Here is a 27,266-nt window from a genome sequence, read left to right as displayed (position 1 = left end):
AGACATTTTGATTAAATATATATTTCCACACATGTACAAAAGTAAATCAAGGGAGTAAATACTGGACTCTACAAAATCTGTGAAAATCTGCTGATTTCTGTGGGCACAGATGCTGCGTGGGCCTAAATATATCACATCTTATCACCAAACCCATGACACAATGAAAACTCAGCACTGATTTTGGCATTTTTTTATCCTCCACTTGTTGTTTTTGTTCAGTGAGCACATTTCTGTTGACAGTGCAACCAAGAAAATGGCCTGAGGGGAAAGTTAGTTCTTAGAGGACTGGTTTAGTATAGTTCCTACAGTATAACTGAGTTCTTATTAATTCATTAATTTTCCCTTGTTTTAGTCCCTTGATTCATCAGGAGTCATCACAGCGGAATGAACCGCCAACTTATCCAGCATATGTTTTATACAGCGGATGCCCTTCCAGCTACAACCCTGTCCTGGGAAACACCCATAAACTCTCACAGTCACACACATACACTATGGCCAATTTAGTTTTTTCAATTCACCTATAGCGCATGTCTTTGACCTGTGGGGGAAACCAGAGCACCCGGAGGGAACCCACACCAACACGGGAAGAACATGCAAATTCCACACAGAAATGCCAACTGACCCAGCTGGGACTCAAACGAGCAACCTTCTTGTTCTGAGATGACAGTGCTAACCACTGTGCCACCGTGTCGCCATTCTTATAACTAAATAGTGTGAAATCCCCTTAATGCAGTAATTATAGAGAATTAAATGTGTGTAAATGAGTCTCTCAACAGTGTTCATAAACAGAGGATGCGTCCCAATTAGCGTACTTAATTAAAATGTACCGGTTGAGTGTGTATCAGTAGAGAATGCAAGCTTTGGGACCTGCTACTTAATCATTAATGGACTGATCTGTCTGTTACTTAGTTATGTGTCCTGTTAATAATCTCTTCATCCTCATTTCCTTCACATTTAAACTTCCCGCCATACTGAAGATGCAGCAGCATGTTAATCTGCAATTTTCAAAGTTTCAAGCAAAGAAATCTCTCCAATAATTTAGCATTTCACAATTTATGAACTAACGCATCTTTATAAAGCGTCACACTGCTAAATTTTAAATATAATACAGACAACATTAAATAAATATTTTCCATTAGTTAAACATTAGTTATCAATAACTCAAAGGTCTTTACCAAAGAATCTTCACTTAGCCATCAGTCTCTCGAGCCTAGAAATGAGTTATTAAAACTATCATGCTTAGAAATGTGTTGAAAACATCTTCCCTTTATTAAACAGAAATTGGGGAAAAGATGAACTGGGGTGCTAATAATTCTGACATAATGTATTATATATTATCTATTATATATAATAGAATTATATAAAATTTTGTTGGAAATAATTATATATTTTTTGCAATATTTAAAAAAAAAATGTATATATGACATATAATTCATATGTAATTATCAACTTGTTTGTCATATATGTAAATTGCATACATTTCCATATATCAGATTTCTATATGGACACCCTCCACTTTTTCTAACCCTGTTTAAGTTACTTTCTTCACATAATAAGATATTTTAAGAATATTGGAAAAAGGCAGCCAATGGTTCCATAGTATTTCCCTCATACATTACCAATATATACATATATATATATATATATTTTATATATATATATATATATATATATATATATATATATATATATATATATATATATATATATATATATATATATATTTTTTTTTTTTTTTTTTATAAATATATATTTTATATATATTTTTATATGCACACACACACACACACACACACACACACACACACACACACACACACATATATATATATATATATATATATATATATATATATATATATATATATATATATATATATATATATATAGGCCTATATATTCTATGAACTACTTCAGGTTAAGAAAATGGCTAAACTATTCACAAAATCATTTTGGGATGTGATATAGAACTTTTGTCAAGACCTGAATAGCTGTGGATTCCCATGAAAATAACTGAACACCTTAGAATGTGCATAAGCCAATCAGAATCGAGCATTCAACAGAGCCGCAGTATACAACCAGTCAGCTGGTTTGAACTTTCTTATATGCAAGCATCCCAATAATTCGCCCTACATCCAAAAACGGGAAATGAGCAAGTGCCATGTATGGTGTAACATATACGCAAAGCGGGATAACAGAGAGTTCTATAGGCAGCAATGGTTGCTCTGAGCGGCAGCTGCGGAGTAATTAGTTGCTCGATTCACATAAGAAGCTTACATACTAAGGGTTGGGCAAAAAGAAAGCAGATTACAATTCGAGAAGCTCTATCCATGCAACCACACTTTTGCACCAGAGCAACCTGTTGGGCTGTCAACCGATTAACCAAGTGCTACAAAACGCATGTCTCAAACTCGACATCCCCTGCACCGCAGACTGGTTAAGTCTTTCAGGGACAAAAATGTGTTGAATTTGCTTTGTACCAGCAGCTTGGGGTCTGCAGGAGATTGTCTTCGAGTCACATGCTCGTCTCTGTTACCTAGCAACGCCAAAGCCCATGCAAAAGTTCCCGGAGAACCTCAAATCTGTCCGAGTGAGGCTTTGTGCGCCGCCGCCGCGACTTGTTTATAATTATTTTATTTGGACAAACTCGATTTCCCACAAGTAAAATGTTTAACAACTCGAATTTAACTTCGAGCATACAGACCGTTCATTATATCACACATAAATAACAGTCCTGTTAGATAACACCGTTATCCGCACTAGCGGTTGTTTATGTGTCCAACATACGCGTGCGCAGAACAATTAAACCAGGATAAGTGTGATGTTGCTCTCTTCATTTCTATTGTTAGAACAAATCCTGCTTATGTGAGCACTTCTAAACCAAACACGACACGAAATGAGTTGATAAAAGTTGTCACATACCTTGACAGTCGCACTGAAGAGCACATAAAGTGAGAATGAGGAGAAGTTGTGTGTGCATTGTGACGCGTCCAGCCCCTCATGAAGCCGGCCAGATGGAGCTCTTGGGACTGAGATGCAGTGAAGTGGCTCTTACTCACTTGTCCCGGGCTGATGAAAAAGGGCGTGCACATGACGCTCCCCCTCAGCTCGACCCACACGAGCAAATCCTGCACGGGCTCCCAGGAACCTGTTGAGCTCATTGACGAGCCTGCGGAATAGAGGCATTGCGCAACACTTACTAAATGATAAACGCGAACAAATCGCAAGTAATTACTGTTGTATTAATACAATTAACAATACCAAGCTATCTATCTATCTATCTATCTATCTATCTATCTATCTATCTATCTATCTATCTATCTATCTATCTATCTATCTATCTATCTATCTATCTATCTATCTATCTATCTATCTATCTATCTATCATCTATCGAAACTAAGCAATCTATCTAATAATTATATAGGGAAAGCTGCTGTAACACACACACACACACACACGCACACACACACACACACACACACACACACACACAAAATGCTGGGTCAAAGATGGACGAAACCAATGTTGGGTTAGTTTTTTCATTTAAATGTAAATTATGCTTTTTTTAACACAAATGTTGGGTTTGTCATTTGACCCAATGTTGGGTTACAACAATCCGGCAACTTTTACAGTGTTTCTTAGCTGTCTTTATATTTATTTACTTACAATAAACAAACAAACAAACAAACAAGTAAATAAACAAACATATAAATAAAGATAGCTTAATATTAATAATTGTATTATTACAGTTATAGTTACACTCAAACAAACACTGGACTATTTTAACTCAAATTTAACTTAAATATGGACAAAACAGCAAGGATTGTGATAAATTTAAGCCATAAATTTAATTCAATAAATTAACCCAGAGATTGGTTTTGTTCACATTTTAACCAAAGTACGTTGAAATAACCCATTTATAAAAAGCTAACCCAACCTATTTTAACTCGGATTATCCTAAAATGTTCAAGTGGTCTCTAAATTAGAAAATTACCATACAAATTCTGGGTTGCAGAAACCCAGTGTTGGGTAAACTTTGAACAGAGCCAATATTGTGTAATTTATTCAATTAGATTTAAACTAAACTCTTTAATCTATAATGGCTGAGTTTGTCAATCTTTAACCAAAATTTGAGTTGAAATAAATATTTTTAGAGTATAATTACAGCTGTAATAATAAAATTTGTATTTTCTTTTAATGTATTTATATGTTTGTTTGCTTGTTTTGTTTGCTAAACTATATAATAATAACTATTATACTATAAAAACATATAGAGAGCTATAGAACACTCTAATAAATACTAGATTGTCGACAAAACCCAAAGTTAGGTCAAATGTGAACAAACCCAGCGCTTTTTAAAAATTATTATTATTAATTAAATTATTAAAATTGAATTATTGAATTATATAAAGTATTACTAAAGTCTGGGTTTGTCCATTTTGACCCAATTGGGTTAAAACAACTGCGTTTTTAGGGTAAAATTGAAATTTAGAGACAACTTGAAAATGCCAACTAATCCCCATTAGATTATGAGTAGACTGTTGGGGTTGGGGTTGGGGTTAGTGTAAGTTTACATTTACTAGTAAAGTTTCCTATAGTCAGTTAAATGTCTGTTGAAGGACCATATCAACAGATATTAAGCAGACAGACTACTAATACTCAAATGGACCATCATAACAAAGTGTAACCAAGCAATCTATTATTTTTAGAGTGTAAATTTAGTAGGTATGAGTTTGTGTCATTTGTTTTACTTTAGAAAAGCCTGATAACATTTCTTCAAATATTTAAATATAAAATATTGTATTGTACTGCTTTTTTTACTTGTAGAAAATGACATTTGATCAGAATGAATGGTTATTCCACCAAATAGTGCATTTTTAACTCTATGCTCAAGTTAAAGCACACTGTAAAAACGTAGACTCAACTTAAAGATTTAAGGCAACAAACATTAGGACATTTTTGAGTTTACTCAACTTAAATCGAGTCAAGTGCAGTGATTGGGTTGGAAGTTGAGTCAACTCAAAAATGTCCTGAAGTTTGTTGCCTTAAAATTTGAAGTTGAGTCAACTTTTTTTTTTAACAGTGAAAATAGTTTGTCTTGTCTAAAAATAGATATAAACACATCTGAAAGCACAGCATTTTGTGTTATTATATGCAAATTTTATATAAATGTTGCATTTGAATTAAATGACAAATAGTAGAAAACACTGCAGACCATAACCTTTGCCACATTTTATGTTTCAGATTCAACAATTAAGTGACCATTCATCACATTATATTAAAAAACAAAGTCAGCAAAGTGTACATCACTGTCATACCAGTTTTAAGTCAAGTGCTCAGCCATTGACCAGCTTGAACCAGCTTAAACCAGTTAGAAACCAGAAGTAATAACAAGCCTTAACCCCTATTAGCTGGAGAAAAAGTGGTCAACAGCTACTAATTTAGTTTGCATTAAATAACTGGAAGGAGTTAACTTTGCTTTTCTTTGTGTTTCTAATGTCGCTAATAGTGGCAGCCTGATCTTTGTAGAGTTATTTACTTTTACTTTTTACATGCATTACATTTAAAGAAGCATGAGACAGTATTTTTGCAATTCAACAAAACATTTGGTTTACTATTTTAAATTCTGATAAATTAGAATGTAAAACTCACTGACTGAGCACGAGACTGAGCACAAGTTCAAGTTTTCACCAGATTTCAGCACTCAAATAATGCAGAACACAGGTTTAAATGCATTACTTAGGGTCAGTGGGTTTCTGCAGGGAGTCACTAGGGCAAGTCAAAAATCTCATGCTCGGCTAATAAGTGATCCTTCAGCATCAAACTTAAAGTTGCAAGCTAAAGCCTTTTAGGACTTTGAAACTTTAATGAGATTCACACTTTTAAATTAAAAGCTCACAGTCAGTGATCGGCTGAAAAGTGCTCAAAATTATTATAAAGCTTGGGAGACCAAGACAATCAGGATGCAAATCAAAATGTAAGATTTTGTTAGAGGTAGAAATTAAAGTCTGCAATGTTTATTGCAGTTGTTTAAATGTTTAGGTTAATTTGCAGTTTATGCAGGTTTTTTTATAAAGGATGTTTTAAGACTTTAAGAGAGTTTAAGACCAAAGAATGAAAATAATACGGTGAAAGAAGCATCTCAATATGCTCCATTACTGTATAAATAAATAAATAAATAAATAAATAAATAAATCCAAAACACTGAAATACTAGTACTGTTCTTACTATAAAAAGTTTTTGATGTTTTTTTTCACATTTTTAGTATAAAGATATATTTATGTAAGAGGAAAAATACATAAACCTAGTTTTTAGAAAAAAATCTAATCAAAAAGAGGTGAGATTATGATTAAACCAAGAACAAATGGCTGCCAATGAGCTCAGAAAAATCATTTTAAAGGAACAGTCCACCCAGAATGATTGATATGTACTCAGTATTTGCTCATCCTCAAGTGGTTTCAAACCTTTATGAGTTTCTTTATTCTGTTGAACACAAAAAAAAAGTTATTTTGAAGAAAGCTGAAAACCTGTAATGATTCCAACAACTTCCATAGTAGGACAAACAAACACAGTGGAAGTCAACGGTTACCGGTTTCAGGCTTTCCTTAAAATGTCTTCTTTTGTGTGTGGCAGAATAAAGAAACTCAAACAGATTATTATTTAAAAAAAACGTGTCTTGCCTTGCTCGCCTAGACTTCACATGATCACTTTGTCAACCAAATGTATCTTGATTTAAGGATGCAGCTGAAAAACAAAAATCATTTTATGCAATGCTTTCCATAATTGACTGGCATAATTCAGCCACAATGAAATTTAATCACTATGTACTCACCCTCAAGTGGTTCCAAACCTTTATACATTTCTTTCTTCTATTAAACACACACACATAAGATATTTGGAAATAATCTGACTTCCATAGAAAAAAACTAATACTATATAAGTCAACGGTTATAGGTTTCCAGCATTCTTTAAAATGTCTTCTTTTGTGTTCGGCAGGATAAAGAAACTCAAAAACAGGTTTGGAATAAGTTAAGGGTGAGTAAATGATGACAGAATTTTCAGTTTTGGGTAAACTCACAAATAATTCAAAATCCTCTGACATGTTTGTTGTCATGTTTTACATCATATGTTGTCGAGACATCGTACTAGATCACACTTTTTTGTCTTTCTTTTCTTTTTTAATCTGTTTTTATATGTTTTAATCACATTTATTATTTGTTTTTTATGTTTTACTTGTCTATTTTATTCCTGTTTACGTAAAGCACTTTGAATTGCCACTGTGTATCAAATGTGCTATATAATAAATAATAAGTAAATAAATATAATAAATAATAAATAAACTTGCCTTGACTTCACATGATCACTTTGTCAAGCAAATGTTTCTTGATTTAAAGATGCACCTGAAAAACAAAAATCATTTTCTGCAATGCTTGCCACAATTGACTGGCATAATTCAGCCAAAATGAAAATGTAATCACTATGTACTCACCCTCAAGTGATTCAAACCTTTATACATTTCACACACAAAACAGGCCCATAACCAGGGGGGGGTTTGGGTGGTTCGAAAGGCCCACCCCTCACTGACAAAGGTCCAGAATTTGTCCCATAAGATTATTTGTCCTATTTTGACTACTATGCCATCATGAATTGTAAAAATAACTCATTGAAGACGGCTTTAAGACAGAGAAGAAACTGATGTAAGTGAAGTCATCATTCACTACTGACCTACTGTATTGTTGTTAAATAGCAAAAACATTTTACAAGTAACTTTTATTCTAAATGTTGAAACTTATTCTTGATTAAAAGAAAAAAAGACTGATAAAAAGTTGTAAAGCACCAAACTTAATTTTGAAACTTATAAAATTTAATTTTAATACTAAGTAGGCTACTGTTGTCATTTATGAATTTTCAGATGAACTTTTTACAAGAGAGGCTAGACATTAGGCTCTACATTATTAATGTTACCTTTAATTTGTATTATTCAAGTGGCCAAATTCTGACAGGAAAGTTGAATGTGCTGGCCAGTTTTTTATTTGCCTAATAAATGACAATTTACTTGGCCTTAATAGGCAGTTTTTAATTTAAAGCCTTAAGAGATTCATTTTTTTCCCTAATGATATATGATGTGACGTATTTTAAAATTTATACGTATGAATAATATTTTTTTATTCTAAATATTTAGCAAATGTTTTTGATACATCAAAAAGTGTGATGATGACCACCAGACAAGCTAGTTCAGCTAAAATAGTGTTTTAAATGTCACTAAAATGCAGTATTTAAACCTCAAAGTTAAATAAAAAAATGAGGCAAATAACTGCAAAAAGGTCCATATATAAAAAAAAAAAACTAAAATAACAAAAATAAAACTAAAATAACCACCCCCTTCACCAGGCTAGCTACGGGCCTGCAATGATCTGACTTCTATAGAAGGAAAAACAAATACTATGGAAGTCATTACATAAGTTAGTTTCCCAGCTTTCTTCAAAACAACTTGTTCAGTGTTTTAAGAGAAGAATGAAACTCATAAACGTTTGAAAAAAGTAAAGAGTAAATGATGACTCTCAGTAAATTTTCACTCTTGGGTGAACTATCATTTTAATCCACGACTGAGATTTTGTGCTCTGATTTGAGATCTTACTTTGTGGCTTACTTTTGTGTTTGCTACTTTTTAAAACCTCGAGAAATTATACATTACTCTTTAGGCCTATAATAGTATACAGTTGAAGTCAGAATTATTAGCCCTATTTTGAATTTTTATTTTATTTTTTAAATATTTCGCAAATGATGTTTAACAGAGCAAAGACATTTTCACAGTGTGCCTCAAAATATTTTTTCTTCTGGAGAAAGTCTTATTTGTTTTATTTCGACTAGAATAAAAGCAGTTAAATTTTTTTTTAATCTTTTTTAAGGTCAAAATTATTAACCCCTCTAAGTTATATTTTTTCCATTACTCTACAGAACAAACCATCGTTATACAATAACTTGCCTAATTACTCTAACCTGCCTAGTTAACCTAATTAACCTAGTAAAGCCTTTAAATGTCACTTTAAGCTATATAGAAGTGTCTTGAAAAATATCAAGCCAAAGTATTATTTACTGTCATCATGAGAAAGATAAATTAAATCAGTTATTAGAAATGAGTTAATAAAATGATTATGTTTAGAAATGTGTTAAGGAAATCTTGTCTCCGTTAAACAGAAATTGGGGAAAAAAATAAACAGAGGGGCTAATAATTCATCCGGACTAATAATTCTGACTTCAAACGTATGTACGAATTCTTACTGCACCTTTTCAGTCAGGATCACAAAATTAGATCTATAATCTTAAAAGAAATACATATTGTATGTTGATTTTAACAGGAACAATAATGTAAACTGGACTCAAGTATGGTCATTACCTCAAAAATGTTTTATTACGAATAAGGCTAAAGAAATATCATAGAAATTGCTTTATAGTAATTTATCCAACAGGAATATTTTTATAAAATGTAAAACTGATATTGAGTCAGAATGCTGTTTTTGTGAAAGCTTTAATGAAGCTATTTCAAACTTATTTTGGTCTTGCCAATAAAATCGACTTTTTTGGATTAATGTTGAAGCTTTTATTGCTCGTAATATTTTTAAATACTTTTTCTTATCTTATAAACATGTGATTTTGGGTTATTATGTTAAGGATCACTCTTTAAAAGATGCTGGTTTTATTATAAACTTTATTTTATTATTATGTAAATTTCACATACATAAATCCAAGTTTTCCAAAAGCAAACCTCTCGTCATGGTGCTAGAAAAAGAGATTCAAATGTATATAAAACTGATTTCTAAGACTAAAATAGAAAAGCAATTAGTTTAGTTTTAGTTTAGTTTAAAACTTTATTAATCCCCTTGGGGCAATTCATTTTGACATGGTGGTGCTTCACATATAGTATAACAAGAATGACACACTTAACACAACAAACATCAACACTTAACAGCAAGTACAAAAAAACAAATAATAGTCCATCGATTAACTACATTTATTACATAACCTAAAGATTTAATATATGCTCCTCCTTTAACATTTTTTTTGCATAAAAATGTTTGTATATATGCATTTCTTGTAGTAAACGTGCATTTAATAACTAAAATTGGAAAAACGTGTGTATGTGATCATTATGTATTGTTTTTTTTTGTTTTTTTTAATAATTACTTTTTTTCTCTCACTCATTTATTCCATTCTTGTTAATAAATGTAAAGTAATTTTGTTGTATAAGAAAACTGTACATGTTGGTCTTATTAACAAAAAACTAACAAAAAAAAGTCTTCATAAAAGAGGAGTCGTGGCGATATCTAGTGGTGAATGTTGAGCACTGCGCATGATTTATCATGTTTACCTGAGGGGGGAAAACACTAAACAAACATTTCTGCTTTAACTGACCCTGTAATGCATATTAACTTTAAGTACTGAATTACTTTTTCCCCCCAAAAAAGAAGAGGCTAATTAACAACCAGATAAGGACGAACATGCGAAATAATCTCAACTGAATTCGCTGTTGCTAGGGGCGACCGGTGAAACTTTGTATAGCCACAAGCCAGGATCACTGCAGCTCACTGCGGTCGAGAGCCCTTTGTGACGAAATCTGATTTTATTTCTGCGAAATAGCGAGATTAAACATGACATCTCCTCAGAAAATCCCGATAGACCTGAAAATGATGATCAAAGACACTAAACAGGTACGTTTGAGGGTGCGTGACGTTTATACAAAACTGTTTACGCCCATTTTGAGCAACGCATCATCTTTGTTTTCCTGTCATGATCGATTAATCCAGCGATTGTTTTGATTTTGCGTTTCTGAGATGAATCGTGGCTATAATTCGCTGAAAAGATAACAAAGCAACTGGTGGCGCAGTTCATTACTGATCGATTTCGTATTGTTTTTCAATTAAAATTTGTTAATTGAAAAAAGTTGTTATAATTAATTGAGTTATAGGTTTTGTTGTCTAATATCTGTGCTGTAACACTCTTTTACTCGTTTAAAAACAGCAATCCTCCAGTAGAGGAAACATACCAAGGAAAGCTGTCACAATTTTACTGCAGTAAAATATTTTTATGGGTATATGTTTATCAAAATTCTTGAAACATTTCCAATTTCAACCCTATTTTCACCCGTAATAAATTAAATTAATAAATAACACGATTTATATAACACACATCGATTTTTATTAGTATTTATTTGTTTATTTATTTATTTTGTCATAACATTACACAGTGCTTCACACTAAATGATACATGTTAATTAAACAAACAAATAAATAAATAAATAAATACAACATGCAAAACAAAAATGCAGATTTAGCCAAAAATGCCTCCAAAAATAAATATACAAATAAAAAAGATATAGACTCTATCAAATGAATAGAATGTGAAAATTCAGCAATAATAAATTAATAAAATAAAGCCAAAATAATATTTTATTTTTGCTTCTTTAACTTTTTAGTTTTGTGCATTAGATAAATGATAAAAGTCAGTTATACACGCATACATATCACACACACACACACACACACACACACACAAACACACACACACATACATGCAATTGAAGTCAGAATTATTAGCCCCCTTTTGATTTTTTTTCCCTTTTTTAAATATTTCCCAAATGATGTTTAACAGAGCAAGAAAATTTTCACAGTCTGATAATATTTTTTCTTCTGGAGAAAGTCTTATTTGTTTTATTTCGACTAAAATCAAAACAGTTTTTATTTTTTAACGGCCGATAGACATCACGATGCATCACGATCCTCCACCCCATCACAGCAGCAACCCGCTCACGAAAAATACCCACTTAGGCCCTTTTACACTAATACGTCTTAGTTTTAAAATGGCATTTTAGGACGAAAACGATCCACACCCACACTGCATTGAACAGTTTACTAAGGATGTATCGCTGAATAGTGTCTCACTATAGTTGTTAAAGGTAATATTTAATTAATCTTAATAATATTAAATTAAATTGTCTCTAACGACTCTTCTTTCTTTTGAGTCTATCAGGTAACATGTCACAGCGTCAGTACAGTGCTTCAATCTTTCACACCGGTAGCAAAGAGCTTAGAATGATCAAGAGGTGACACTCAATAGAACATTCCATTGCAACAGCAGCGCCCAGCAACAGCCCCGGATTCCGCCATTTTGGAATGAAAACGATCGACTGTCCATTGGATCTTATTGCTGTTGTGATGCCAAGCAGCTGCTTTGTTTTTTATTTATTTATTTAAAAAGCGAATTGAAGCTGAGATACAATCTGAAAGAAGACAATACAACACTTATTATCACAATCATCAGCACTTTTAATAGTTTATTTTATAGACTTATAATATGCTGTTGTTCTATTGTAATTTTCATTCCAAAATGGCCACCGCGCCATCTAGTGGCTGTTTCCCAAATCGCACTAGAGTGTCGCCTCTTAGTGATTCTATGCTCTTTGCTTTTACTTAGTAATTTTAGCGAAAACCTCACATACTGTTGGTTGGTTCCTGTTGGTTGTGCACCTTTCTTTACCAACCAAGTTTGTCAATTTCTTTATAACCACACAGTCCTGCGGAAAATGTAATTGACAGGTGGTCATTCGTGTTTAACTTATCTTTATTTATTTATGATTTGGTTATGGGTAAAACAAAGACCATGCGGGTCAGGTAGTTGAAATGGTAGGCTACAAATAATTAATTCATTATAAACAAATTACTTATTCATAAATAATTAATTCACGATGATGCCATTGTCCATCGCGATGTTTCACATCAGACATTGTGTGATGCTAAATTGGTCGACATTACCCAACCCTAGTTTAAAGTACACATGAAATCAAATCTAACATAATAATTTTGTTAGCTTACATTGCTAGTTTTGTGGTAAACAATTCATCTGTGCATGTCGTGAATTTAATAAAAAAGTTATGCCCTTGTACTTTTTAATTGAATTCTGAAAATGTACTTCCTGTTTGTTTTCAGTTAAATTGTCAGATTACATCTGTTTGAGGTATTGGGCGTGGTTAACATACTTAGCCACTCCTCTCCAACTGTCAGTTTTGACAGCTCTATGACAACAAACAGAAATGGTGAGGAGTCTGTTAATTTGCAATATTTCTCTCCAAACCCCTTTCTGATCTTTCTGAATGAAATACCAAGTTTACTACATCCAATCAGCTCGCAGTAAAATAAGAAGCCACGCCCACTTTTTATTTTTTATTAGAATTTACTTATTCAATTTCACTAGAATCTGTATCACAATATGAAAAAATAAATAAATAAAAAACAGTTGCAGCTTCCAGTATATACGGACTTTAACTTAATTATTAATTTAATTAATTTATTAATTGGTCACCTAAAGACCAACAATGTGGGCTAGCCAAATAATCTTGGACTTTAATCCTCTGTCCTCTTTCCAAAAAGGATATGGATGATGTGCACCAGGCCCTGGAAAAACTCAGAAGTCTCTCGCAGGAAGAGCGTACAGAAGCAGAAGTGCTGCGCTCGAGAATCGATGAGCAGTCTACTCTCATCTGCATCCTGAAAAGGCGAGCGGACGAGATGCTCCTGCGCTGTCAGGCTCTGGAGAAGATCAACGCCGAGCTAGAGAACCTGAGAGCCAATGTGCAGGTGGAGCTGGAGAATGAGAGGAAAAAATCTGAACTGCTGGAGCAGAGGTTCATGGACCTGGCCTCAAACCACAGAGAGCTCATCAACTTCAAGAACGAGTACAAAAGCCAGAACGCAAAGCTGGAGAAGGAGAATGAGAGACTCCAAAAGGAAAACGAAGCTCTGTTCAGTGAGGAAGTGCAAGAGAAGGAGGAGACCATTCTCAAACTGACCCAAGAGCTTAAGGATTTGGCAGAGCAACATAAGATACTGGAAAATGAGTATCAGTAAGGAACACCTCTCGCTTTAGATTTTAAATATTACATACTTCTCCGAAAACACCTTACTGTTAGATCTTAGGTTGTTTATGGTGTAAATTTACTTGATTACCAGAAAAAAAATATACAATAACAGATAAAACTCGAGATAGATCTCTTTGAAGATTTTATTTCACAAAAATCAGATTACTGTTTATCAAATAGTTTTTACTCCAAAATTCAGTTTACTGTGGTCTTAATTGAATTAATGTTCTTAGACTTTTTATAGTAGCAGCAGAAAAAATATAAAGATCCTTATTGCAATTTAACTTTGTTAAACCAATAAAATCAAATCCCAATTACAAAATAAATGAAAAAGATAACCCAAAAACACACATGACCATTGAAAACCACAACATGACAAGAAACAAGAGGAAACTGTGAGCACAAAGTAATCAACTAAAAGCTGAAATCTTTATAAGTTTGGGCAAACTTGTGGGTTAAATTCCTCCCACTTCGAGGTATCACAGCCTAGTTGCGGGGTAATTCCCTGCCATTTGGAGGTCTTCCATTCTACTTGCGGGATAAGTCCCTTCCAATTGGAGGCCTCCTAGCCTACCAGTGGGTTAAATCTATGCCACCTCAAAGTATCACACTCTACTTGTGGCTTAAGTCCCTCCCAATTCGAGGTCTCCTAGCCTACTTGTGATGTAAGTCCCTCCCAATTGGAGGTCTCCCAACTTACTTATGGGACAAGTCCCTTCCACTTGGAGCTCTCTAAGATTACTTGTAGTTTAAATTCCTCCCACTTCGAGGTATCACAGCCTAGTTGCGGGGTAATTCCCTGCCATTTGGAGGTCTTCCAGTCTACTTGCGGGATAAGTCCATTCCAATTGGAGGCCTCCCAGCCTACCTGTGGGTTAAATCTCTGCCACTTCAAAGTATCACATCCTAGTTGTGGGGTAAGTCCCTCCTAATTCGAGGTCTCCTAGCCTATTTATGAGGTAAGTCCCTCCCAATTAGAGGTATCCCAATTTACTTATGGGACAAGTCCCTTACACTTAGAGGTCTCTAAGATTACTTGTAGGTTAAATCCCTCCCACTTTGAGGTATCACAGCTTACATGTGGGATAAAAATCCCTCCCACTTCGAGTTCTCTCAGCCTATTTGTGGGTTAAGTCCCTCCCAATTGGAGGTCCCACACCCTACTTGTGGCATAAGCCCCTGCCACTTAGAGGTCTCCAAGCCTACTTGTGGGGTAAATCTCTCCCACTTGGAGGTCTCCCAGCCCACTTGTGAGGTAAGTCCCTTCCACTTGGAGGTCTCCCAGCCTACTTGCAGTGTAAGTCCCTCCCAATTGGAGGTCCCACAGCCTACTTGCAAAGTAAGTCCCTCCCACTTTAAAGACTCCCAGCTTACTTGTGAGGTAAGTCCCTCCCACATAGAGTTCTCTCAGCCTACTAATGGGGTAAGTCCCTCCAACTTGGAGGTCTCACAGCCTACTTGTGGCAAAAGCCCATCCCACTTGGACGTCTCCCAGCCTAATTGTAAGGTAAGCCTCTCCAACTTAGAGGTCTCCCAGCCTAATTGCAGTTTAAGTCCCTCCCACATGGAGGTCTAACAGCCTACTTGTTAGGTGAGTCACTCCCACTAGGAGGTCTCCCAGCCTACTTGTCGGGTAATTCGTTCCCACTTGGAGGTCTCCCATCCTACCTTGCAGTGTAGGTCTCTCCCACCTGGAGTTCTCCCAGCTTACTTGTGGAGTAAGTCCCTCCCTATTGAAGGTCTTACAGCCTACTTGTGAGGTAAGTACCTCCCACTTGAAGGTCTCCCAGCCTACTTGTGAGGCAAGTCCCTCCCACTTGGACGTCTGCCATCCTATTTGCGGTGTAAGTCCCTACCACATGGAGGTCTCCAAACCTACTTGTGGGTAAGTCCCTCCCTATTTAAGGTCTTACAGCCTACTTGTGAGGTAAGTACCTGCCACTTGGAGGTATTCCAGCCTACTTGTGAGGCTAGTACCTCCCTATTGGAGATTTTTCCAGCCTACTTGTGAGGTAAGTTCCTCCCACTTGGAGGTCTCCCAGCCTATCTTGTGGTGTTAGTCCCTAACACTTGTAGTTCTCCCAGCCTACTTGTGGGGTAAGTCCCTCCCACTTGGAGGTCTCCCATTCTACTGGCAGTGTAAGTCCCTCCCACCTGGAAGTCTCCCAGCCTACTTGTGAGGTAAGTCCTCCCACTTGTAGGTCTTCCGGGCTACTTGTAGGGCAAGTCTCTTCCTATTGGAGGTCTTCCAGCCTACTTGTGGGATAAGTCCCTCCCTATTAGAAGTCTTCCAGCCTACTTGTGGATTAAGGACCCTCTCTATTGGAGATCTTCCAGCCTACTTGTGGGGTAAGTCCCTCCCTATTCGAGGTCTTCCTGCCTACTTGTGGGGTGAGTCCCTCCCTATTCGAGGTCTTCCAGCCTACTTTTGGGTTAAGTCCCTCCCACTTGGAGGTCTTTCAGCCTACTTGTGGGGTAGGTCCCTCCCACTTGGAGGTCTTCCAGCCTGCTTGTGGGTTAAGTTCCTCCCACTTGCATGTCTCCCAACCTACTTGCGCCATAAGTTCCACCCACTTGGAGGTGTCCCAAACCAGTGAAATACTGCATACTTGGATAGCACAGGCACATAAAGTTTCTTTACCAAATAACATCAAAATTTTTCAAAACAGAAAGGAAAACCTATTAAATGTTTGATTTACCACTGGCCTTTAAACAGACCCTAAGAATTCATGAAAACAATCTGACTGTGATATAGCTAAATGCATATGAGGAAAATAAATGGGTAAAATACTTCCAGAACTAAGGCTGCTGAAATATTGCACAATTCTCTTTTTACTCTATACATTTGTCAGTAATCTTTATGATCCCAACAGGGAGAAAACAACAGGTTTCCAGATTAAGCTGAAAGAACTTATGAACCTCCATCGGATCAAAGAAGCGTCTTTAAAGAACGAACTAAGCGACACACAAAAACAGCTGAAGACTGCTGTAGAGATGTGTGCAGGTACTTTACAGCGGTTTGGATATTTTTTTTCTCTGATAAAGCAAATTTTACATTTTGATGTTTGATTTTAGAGAAACTTGTGTTTTGAAACTGTGTTGCTTTCAGTTATTGTAGTATAAATTGTGTTTTATTCATATTTTCACTGTCTTGATTTTTTGTATTTTCCATTTTAGTTTTAGTTAGAGTTTCATTAATTCACTTGCATTTTTCTATTATATTAGATTTGTATTAAATCAACTTTATATAGTTTCTATTTAATTTTTTTTCAGTTAACTTTAGATAAATTGCTTTAGCTCCTACAGTAGATGGGACAATTTTAAATTTGACAAATATTTTAAGTTAGCCCACGCATTTAGAAGTATTTTAGTGACAAAATAGTGTTTTTAATGTATAGCAAAATATTGACAAATGATGAGCATAAAAAATCTCTTAAAGGCATAGTTTATCCAAAAAAATAATAATTTACTCATCCTTTACTTGTTTCAGACCTTTATGAGTTTCCTTCATTTGTTGAACACAAAAGAAGTTTTTTTTTCTATTATGGAAGTCAATGTAACAGGTTTCAGCTTCTTTCACAAGTTCACACTCACAGATATTTGATTGAAAAGAATGTGTATTTTGCGTGCTGTCTGGGGAGAGGGCTCTGGGCTCGGAAAGACACCCTAACTCGTGTTATTCCCCTAATCAGGATAGAGAGAGATATAGGGGTCCAAGCACAGTGTCCAGCCCAGCTCCAGAACACTCCCCCATCAGATTTAAGTAGGTTTTGGGATTAATAGTGTGGAGTTAGGGTGGTGGAGGGATGCTAAAATGACATGTTTGACCATTTATAGGGGTTTGGTCTTAGGCTGATTGAATAATAGAATGACTGTCAATAATGAATTAGCTTCATTAAAACTGATCTTGCTTCTCCCAAAATTTGTTCATAAAACATCCCTTAGTGTTTAACATTAGAAAGAAACTCAAAGATTTGAAACCACTTGAGAGATAGAGAGAGTAAATAGTAAGCAAATTGACATTTTTGGGTGAACTATCTCTTCAAATGTGTGTACGTTCACTTGTGGCTCGCTGTTAACAACCTCGCACATTTTTCCAACAGAGCTGGATCTTAAACTAAGACAAACTCAAGTAAAGGAATCAATGAGAGAGACAGACACTCAAGAAAGACTGGAGAAACTCATCAAGGAAAAGGACGAGCTAATTGATCTCTCTGTGCAGCGTGGAAAAATCATAAGGGTAAGCAAATAATTGATTATACTAGGGCTGCACAATATATTGGTATAGCACTGATATGTGCATCCGCAATAGCAGGATTGCAGCATAGACATTGCAGGATGTTCTGCAATGTTGAATAGGGATTATAATTGACCAGGAGCCGCAGTTCAGAGCATGGAGTCATTGGAGATTTTTACTATAATGTAGCAAAAGTTTATCATTTGCAAATGTTTTTAAAACCTGTGACTATATGAGCTTATCAAGAGAGTTTAAAGTACTCCGGCACAATGGATTGTACTATTTGAAACTTTAAGCAAAAATGTTTTAATTATTTATGCAATGAAGATAATGCATCGCTTATATACATTCATTCATTCATTTTCCTTCAGCTTAGTCCGTTTTTTTATCAGGGACACCACAGTGGATTGAACCACCAACTATTCCAGCACATGTTTTACACAGCGGATGCCCTTCCAGCCACAACCCAGTGCAGAATAACACCCGTTCACTCTCACATTCACACTCAGACATTACGGCCAATTTAGTTCATCCAATTCACCTATAGCGCATGTCTTTGGACTGTGGGAAAAACCGGAGCACCCAGAGGAAACCCACACCAACACAGGCAGAACATGCAAACTTTACACAGAAATGCCAACTGGCCAAGTCGGGACTTTAACAAGTGACCTTCTTGCTGTGAGGCGACAGTGCTAACCACTGAGCTACCTGAATTCTTATCAAACAAAGCTATTTACTGTAGGTCATCTGGTGAAATTGTATTCACATTGTACTATGTATCATAGAAAAAACAAACCATAGTGATGTCAGATTTTCCAATATTGTGCAGCCCTAGACACATAATTATTTACATGACTGTATATTTTCACTGCATTGTGTTGCAGGACAAGCAAGTTGAAATTCAGGAGCTGGAAAGGAAAAGGCAGGAAGCTGAGAACGGCAGACGACATGCAGAGGACAGGTATAAATATAATAACATGTTTTTAAAGACAGTGAAATCAAAATAGAAAGATTAAAATGCTTTAAAAATGCATTTTTTAAAAAGATATAGTTATATTAAATAACAAAATCTCTTTTCTGATTGGTTTTACTATATATGTGATTGTGTGGCTGTATGTGGGTGGGATCAACCTGTCAGTCACACAACAAGTTCCACAAATAAGACCAAATCATCCAACAAATTCCCTGTGTACACTGCAAAAAAAGCTTTTCTTACTTAGATTTCTAGTCTTTTTTTTCTAGTCCAAATTTCTAAAAATTATTAAATCAAGCAATTTACTAGACAAGCAAAAAATATTGTCCTGTTTTAAGAAGTAATATGCCAAAATTAAAGGTGCAGAAGATGATCTTCCATAATGCTAACAGCTTAGCATAAATCTCTGAATCACAGTCCCTCCCCTGTCCTCTAGAGCCACGCCTCCTTAAACACGAACACCGCAAAAGAACCCTCTCTCATGTGTTAAAAGCGACTAGTGATTGTCCGGCAGCCAAACTGACATGCGATTTCAGAGTGAATATTTAGAGTTGCATGGTAAACAGTATAGGGAGAGACTAGGCGGAATAGCGCTATTTACTTGTGTTTTGTTGTTAAACCAATTAAAATCTACTTTATCGATGCTGTAAAAGGTCTCTTATGAAACTGAAAATAGTCTTATCACTCTTTCATCGGAAGATTTTAGTAGCTGAACAACACTTCTGTGAAGATATAATCCATTTGTAACAACAACATCTAACGTTACATCAGCTTTGCGTGAAGCTAAAACAGTTTTAAAACAGAACATTACCTGTCTAAGAGAAACCCATTGTGTCATCTTTTCTCCAGCATGCAAAGGTAACTCCAATATTGATTCAGTTTTTTAAAAAGTTTTGATTCAGCAGGTTTTGATTCAGATCGTGCGCATGCTCTCTCGTGACCACGCTTTAGTCAGCGGAGCTGCGTACAAAAGGCTACGCAGTTGTTCAAATCTGCATTTGCTAACAGACACTTTAGGCCTACTTATCGAAATTATGAGAGATGTCGGCCCGACTCTATTTAATTAGATGAACATTTTTTAGTTTTATGCCTTACCCAAAATATAAAAATACATATAAATACATTTAGATCATTTACTGTAATCATTACTATTAGACTGTGAAGAGACTTTCAACCAGCACAACAAAAAATGCTTCTGAAGACAATCACCTACTCCACCCTTAAGTGAGTTTTTCCTTGAAACGAGCAAAATAATCTGCAAGCGGCGTGAGAAAAATAATCTATTTTTTCCATTTGACATAAGATTATTTTGCTTACCCCATTAGCAGATTATTTTGCTTGTTTTGAGGAAAAAAATCACATAATTTTCACTTATTATTTCTTCAAACAAGACAATATTTTTCATTTGTTTGAAGCTTTAGATATTTGGACAAAAAACAAGATAAGAAATGTAATTAAGAAAAGCAATTTTTTGCAGTGTACAAAGTCAAGTCTGCTCAAAAAAACTTTACTTTTACTATAAATAACATATACTTTCTATTGAAGTGATCGTTTAACAATAAATTACACTTCATTTATACACCCCCAAATTGATGCAGCCTTGTAATATTTTATCATTTCCTTTTATGAAACCTTAAGTTCAACATTAGGCTGAATAATATTAAAATAACAGGAATATTATCATATTTATCAAGAAAATAATACATGGCCAGAACAGTGTAAATTGTACATTGTAAGTAAACTACTCCATTCCTTAAACCAAAGTACCCAGCAGGCAAAGGACCTCAACATGACATCAGACTGATGTTGTGCCTCAGGGTTGTGGGATGTTGCAGTTTGTTTGGAAATAAAAAAATCAGGTTGACGTCAGAACCCAACGTCAATGTCGGATAGATGTTGTATTTTGGTTATTTTCCAACGCAACCTAAAATCAACGAAATATCAACGTCTAATGATCTTACAGCTTGACGTTGTCTTGACCACTATAACGTCTACCAGACACTGGATTTTGGTTGCCATACCTGATGAATAAATCTCAGTATTTGATGTCAATATGATGTTGGTTTAAGATGTTGGATTTTGGTCACTTTCCAACACAACCTAAAATCAACATTTAATGATGTTACAGCTTGACGTTATCTTGACCACTATAACATCTACCAGACTTTGGTGGTTGCCATACCTGACGAATAAATATCAGTATTTGATGTCAATATGACGTTGGTTTAAGATGTTGGCTCGATGTCAGATTTTGGTCACTTTCCAACACAACCTAAAATCAACCAAATATCATTTCACGTCTTTATTGGACATCAAAATAACATTATCCTTGGAAAGTGGCAACCAAAATCTTACCTAACACTAACGTCTTATGATGTTGTGTGTCTGCTAGGTACTTAAGAAACTTTCATTTGCAAATAAAATGAAATTCTCCATAAAAAATACTGCATTATTTGCTTAATTCCTGTTTTTGTTGTTTATTTACCAGGTTTGAGAAGGAAGCAGCAGCCGTGAACAGTGAGTTAAGAGTGAAGGAACTTCGAGAGGCTTTAGAGAGAGCAGAATTCTCCTGCAATGAGTTGAAAAAGGTCTGTTAAAAAAAAAGAAGAAGAAAAAAAACTATATCAGATTATATCAGAGTTTCAGACTATTTGCTCTCTATGTCATCTCATTGCTTTTGCGTATATCACACTTGTAGGAGTTTGAGGCATTTAAAAAGCACAGCTGTGAACTGCTTGAAAAGGAGAAGGAGTTAAACTGCAAACTTCGCCACATGATCATCTGACTCTTCCATTCCATTCCATCTGTATTTCTACCATCAGCTAAATCAGGCTTAATCTTGAGAAAACCATTCACTTCCTGCTGAGATGGATGGAAAATAATTAAAGGGATAGTTTTCAGCTTTCTTTAAAATATTTTCTTTTGTGTCCAACATAATGAAGAAAGTCATAAAGGTTTAAAACCACTTGAGGTCGAGAAAATAGTGAGTAAATTTTCTTTTTTGAGTGAACTTTTTCTTTAAATGAGATTTTTTCTTAAGTGAGTGTCTTCCGTCAGAAGAGGGCAGCATAACTGATTTCTGCAGGAAAACTGTAGTGTGTTTTTGGAAAGTTTGTAGGTTAGTTGTTTTGAGTGATCTCTCTGAAATACAAATACAACAAAAATAAATGCATTTAAACTTTTAATGTAGTTTACTGTCCCATTAGAGGATTATGGCAAGACTGTCAGGATTATTACAGAATGGCCTGGTTATAATTTAAAATAGTCAATTAATTGTGAGGACAGTCATATAAATTCCCCTCAAAACAAGGGATGATTGGTATTAATTAATTTATTGTTTGTCAAAAAGGTGAATTTTAAACAATTGTGTTCATTTCAAATGAATGAAATTTTAAACCAATTTGTACATTTGGAACATTTAAAATTTTAGTCCCATATTTCATTCCTGAAAAGAAAATATTAAAATAATCCAAATATTTGTATTGCTTTGAATGGAATTTTGAACAAATTTGTACGTTTGGAAAATATTTAATTGTATTGTACGGTGGCCGAGAAATAAATAAATTAAATAAAAAAATGTAATTAAAATAAAAAAATTACAATTTCATTATAAAATATTGTTTGCAAAATATCTGCCAAAATTGAAAATAAAATGAAATTTAATTTTTTTAATTTAATTTTTACTGTGACAACACATCTTCCCTGTCATATCAATAAATAAAATGAAGCTGCTGATTTAACATTTCATTTTCATTTTGTTTCTGCATCAAGAACAATATTAAAATGAAACGCCAAACTAAAAAATAAAACGCAAACACAATTTTTACAAAAGCTTTTTATTAATGTTAACGCTATAATAGTGACACAATTCAAATAAAACTGGGAATTTAAGTTTTTCTTTTAGTGACACTTTTATTTCCGTTTTCATTTTCGATTTCAACTTCAACCTGTATGCGAAGCCTATGCTAATCAGTGGGAGAGGTGTATTTGAGTGACGTCGAGTGTTTTCAGAGATGGGATGTGATGAATTCCTATAATATACCGTATTAGGTCTTGTAACTCGACGTCACGTGAAAACTATGTTTTTATTGAATTTTTTTGGCTTTTCATATTAATATTGGCAGTCTTGACGCAGAAATGCAGTAAAAATGAAACATTAAAACTGCAAGTTGCAACTTTATTTTATTTATCGATTTGACAGGGACGATGTGTTGTCACAGTGAAAATGAAAATGAAATAATTTGAGCAGATATACATATAATGAAATTGTTAATCTAGTTTTCATTTTAATTTTCAATGTTTAATTGATTTATTTAAAATTGGCAGGAATTACCTTCCATACGAGAGAGCTTAACGTGCTGCAATTTAAGAAAACGCAGACAATTTCAGAAAACGGCAACAAATTAAGAAAAGATCTTCTTCCATTTGACAGCACACAAGCTGCAAATCCTCATAACGCAAACAAATTAATAAAACGTGCAGTATTTTCTCACAACGCAAACAATTTTCGAAAATGCTGCATTTTCTTACAACACTTTCAAATAGCACAGAACACAATGAAAATTGGTTTGAAGGAGACACTAAAACATGACGGACCCGGCTATTTAGCTGGTTATTTAGGCTATAAAATACAAAACCCAAGGGAATCAGGATGTTAAAATAAACAAATGAAAAAAGTCACCTTTCAAAGATTACCTACAACTTCACTGAGCAATAGGCTGCGTCTGAAACACTTCCATACAATATAGTACGCTAAAATCAGTATGCGAGCCAAGTAGTGTGTCCGAATTCATATAATTCGAAAATCAGTATGCGAGAAGTACCCGGATGACTTACTACTTCCGCCGAGATTCTGGAGTGTGCATCCTATGCAGGCTGCGCTATCCCATAATGCCCCGCGAGAGAATTCATGAATTGAGGTGAAGCGACACAACAGACGCAGGTAGGTCACGTGACCATGACAAAATAGCAGATGTAGTACGTCCGAATTCCATTCATACTTTTCACATTCATACTGTATAGAACGTACTATTCTAACGGCCGAGTAGTACGTTTAAATTCAAATGCAGTACCTACTGAGTAATAGGCGGTTTCAGACGCAGCCATAGTCACGCCACAGCGGCATCCGTCTTGTTTTTGGATACCCCTGAAACATTTCCTTTGTGTTCTGTGCTTTTTGAAAGTTTTGTGAGAAAATTGTAAATTGTTTGCGTTGTGAGAAAACGCAGCATTTTATTAATGCGTATGCGCTGTTAAGATTTGCTATGTGGTATAACAGATTTTCTTTGCATTCATTACAAAAGAGAACTTAGAAGCTGTAATTTTATTAAGAATAAAATGAAGACACTGCTACTGTAGATGGATCATTTTTGAAGAATTATTCAGTGGCAGATTTTTGATGGCCACCCATTGGTTAAATAATGTAATTGCTGCCTACAACTTTAATTTTTGAGCATATAAGGGTGATTTTAACCTTTACCATAAACATCAGTGGTTTTTATCTAAACCAGAGGTATCCTAACCTGGTCCTGGAGGGCCGGGTTCCTGCATAGTTTAGCTCCAACTCCCTTCAACACTCCTCCCTGGAAGTTTCTAGTATACCGAGAAAGAGCTTGATTAGGTGGCTCAGGTGTGTTTAATTGGGATTGGAACTAAAATATGCTGGACACCGGCCCTCCAGGACCGAGTTTAGACACCCCTGATCTAAACTATAAACTGTTATCCCAGTACTTCTGTGTTATTTGACTGGTTGTAACTTCATAACTCAAAAGACTAAAGACTGAATCTTTCATGTTTTTTGTGTTTTTCAAACACATATTTGAATGCAGTGATTCAAAGGATTAATAAACGTATGCAAATCACAATCATTTATAATTTATGTTGCGTGGGTGTTGAGATCCTGATCTTTAAATGATTAAACGTGCAGCTTCTACTGAATGCATTAATACAGGCTAAACAAGTAGTGACAGAAAACACCTTTAATACCCTAAGAAACCCACCACATCCCGAATAATCTACCACAACTTCTTCCATCATCATTATATTTTACAGGAAAGCCTAAAGGCTTTCATACATGTGATTTGAATGACACAAGAGTCGATTTCTCTGCCATCATTACAAATTTAGACATAATCTACAAATAAAAAAGTTATTCATCTGCGGGTCTTGTGTTTTCCGAACTGTTGGTTGTGATTCGTACAAATCAATCGTAATCTGTAACACCCCTACTGTGTGCTGTCAAACAGATGAAGATCTCTTCTTAATTTGCTGGTGTGTTTTTATGTAATTGCCTGTTTTCTTAAATTGCAGCATGTTAGGCTCTCTCGGACACCATAATATTACCTTCCAAACAAGTAAATATTAAACTAATCTGAACATTTGTAATGTTTTGGATGGAAGTTGGAACAAATTTGTACGTTTGGAACTTTTCAAAAAAGGGAATTTTATACGGATTTTTACAGTTGAATTCTTTAAATTGTCTTAAATTTTGTGAATTTGAAACATTTTACAAACACTTGGAATAATCCAAACTCTTGGAATTTTATACAAGTGAGTACATTTGGGCTGTTTTGAACTTAAACACTTTTGTTGTATTTTTGCAACATTTTCAAATAATTTTAATTAATAAACTCAAATGTTAATTGGTAATAGTATTTAAATTTCATGTTTTATAAATTCCACATAATTTTTAAACCTTCTCTAACCAGAAAAAAATCTCTCATATTATACTTACCTTAAGTATTTAGATATTAAACTATCTGATATTGTTAAAAAACAAAGAAAAGGCAAATAAAATAAATACAATTCTGTCACTATTCACTAACGTTCAATATAAATAATAAAAAATAAAATGTTTTCATAGTGATGCTCATCCATATATGCAATAAACTGGACTGTTGTTTATGTAGCCTCGTTCCTAAATAAGTAAAGCCAATCGACTGTGTAGAAAACTCTCTCAAGCCATACAGTACTTAAAAATGCTCATCTTCCAGCTACCAGCACTTTAGGTCCTTCATAGATGAGCCCAGAAAACAACACCATGTCTTTATGCATTTACAAACAATCAATCAGTGGCTTTAAAAAGACTATATTTTGTAGCGTTTGTCATTTTGGTGTGCTCCTTGTAATTTCTAGTAATTTTAGCGTCATTCCTGAACTAATATGTGGCGCAAATAACAGGTAGTTAGAATAATTGTATAGCGGTCATCTGGTCTGTATATACAGTATGTTAGCTGGATGGATTTATTGACAGCATGTTAGTTGCTGCCTGAGTTAACGTTTTGCAGTGCATTTACTGTTTAAATACTGTACACTTTAGTCCTAAATAGGGATTAGTCGTCATGTAGCAGAATAACAATAGGGTGCAAACCCCCAAACTAGCTCAGATATTTAACCTCTAAGGTTAGGTATGTTCGTGGTATGTCCTTATATCATCTGGTTGAGTTTTTAATGACGGTGAGGTTGCGGTCAACATGCTGGATTCCTTTGTGTTTTCGTAGCTGCATGTTTGTCTGTGTCACCATTTCGTGCATCACATCACAAGTTGGGGCAAGCGTGTGTCCAGGTCGTTACTGACCAGCGCACCTGCCCTCTGAATGCGTTTGACCTGGTCAGCGCTTCATAACTCCACTGCCATGACAATCTTTTTACTCTGAAGTGCTGCGAAAATGGTAATTGCCTTATATGGGAATCACTGGAATGGTGCGAACGGCCTGTTTCTTTGAGCTCTTCTGTTTTTATTCTCGATGTTGTTGACATGACTTGACTGTTAAGATCGTTTACTTTAGATGATATGTACTGTAAAGCATTTAGAGTATGAATAAATGAAAAAAAAAGGTTTTGTGATTGCTTATGATTCTCCATTGGACTTTTTTTCAAATCTCAAGAACTTACACTCATTCCTTCAGCTTAGTCCCCTATTTATCACGGGTAGCCCCAGCGGAATGAACCACCAACTATTCCAGCATATGTTTTACGCAGCAGATGCCCTTCCAGCTGCAATCCAGTACTGGGAAACACCCATACACTCTTGCATTCACACACACATTATGTACATTTGTTCATTTTCCTTTGGCTTAGTTCCTCCATTCATCAGGGGTCCCCACAGCAGAATGAACCGCCAACTTATCCAGCATATGTTTTA

General features: G+C 34.9%; 2 protein-coding genes and 1 long non-coding RNA gene across 10 annotated transcripts in view; 2 read left to right on the top strand and 1 right to left on the bottom strand.

Annotated features, from left to right (window-relative positions):
* The window catches only part of lrp2a (low density lipoprotein receptor-related protein 2a), a 271,802-nt gene extending 268,716 nt beyond the window's left edge, over nucleotides 1-3,086 (bottom strand). For 6 of the 7 annotated variants that reach the window (XM_087266935.1, XM_087266934.1, XM_087266936.1 and 3 more), the window contains exon 1: nucleotides 2,923-3,046. In XM_087266935.1, the coding sequence (XP_087123061.1) occupies nucleotides 2,923-2,980 (58 nt within the window). In that variant the 5' untranslated portion in view covers nucleotides 2,981-3,046. 7 annotated transcript variants of the gene reach the window in all.
* Nucleotides 3,087-10,567: 7,481 nt separating this feature from the next.
* On the top strand, nucleotides 10,568-22,308 carry zgc:172182. 2 transcript variants are annotated; one of them, NM_001114566.1, is given in 7 exon segments: nucleotides 10,568-10,710; nucleotides 13,426-13,898; nucleotides 16,787-16,917; nucleotides 18,017-18,153; nucleotides 19,035-19,111; nucleotides 21,612-21,711; nucleotides 21,822-22,036. In NM_001114566.1, coding segments are annotated over 7 exon segments (1,065 nt in total). In that variant the 5' UTR covers nucleotides 10,568-10,650; the 3' UTR covers nucleotides 21,909-22,036.
* A 327-nt stretch (nucleotides 22,309-22,635) lies between these two features.
* On the top strand, nucleotides 22,636-26,973 carry LOC147835421 (uncharacterized). Its single transcript, XR_015500119.1, has 2 exons — nucleotides 22,636-24,635; nucleotides 24,811-26,973. It is a non-coding gene; the product is annotated as an uncharacterized LOC147835421 (long non-coding RNA).
* The last annotated feature ends 293 nt before the right edge of the window (nucleotides 26,974-27,266 follow it).

Source organism: Danio rerio, chromosome 9 (genome assembly GCF_052040795.2).
Source record: "Danio rerio strain M-AB ecotype USA chromosome 9, GRCz13ab, whole genome shotgun sequence".
Lineage (NCBI taxonomy): Eukaryota > Metazoa > Chordata > Actinopteri > Cypriniformes > Danionidae > Danio > Danio rerio.
Note: the sequence above shows the minus strand (reverse complement) of the source record. Positions and strands in the feature narration are given on the sequence as shown.

Coding starts and splice junctions, on each gene's coding strand:
- zgc:172182 (XM_087265794.1), top strand. CDS start 13,429: ATGGATGATGTGCACCAGGCCCTGGAAAAACTCAGAAGTCTCTCGCAG. Junction 13,899..16,786: donor ATACTGGAAAATGAGTATCA/GTAAGGAACACC, acceptor TGATCCCAACAG/GGAGAAAACAACAGGTTTCC. Junction 18,154..19,034: donor AGCGTGGAAAAATCATAAGG/GTAAGCAAATAA, acceptor ATTGTGTTGCAG/GACAAGCAAGTTGAAATTCA.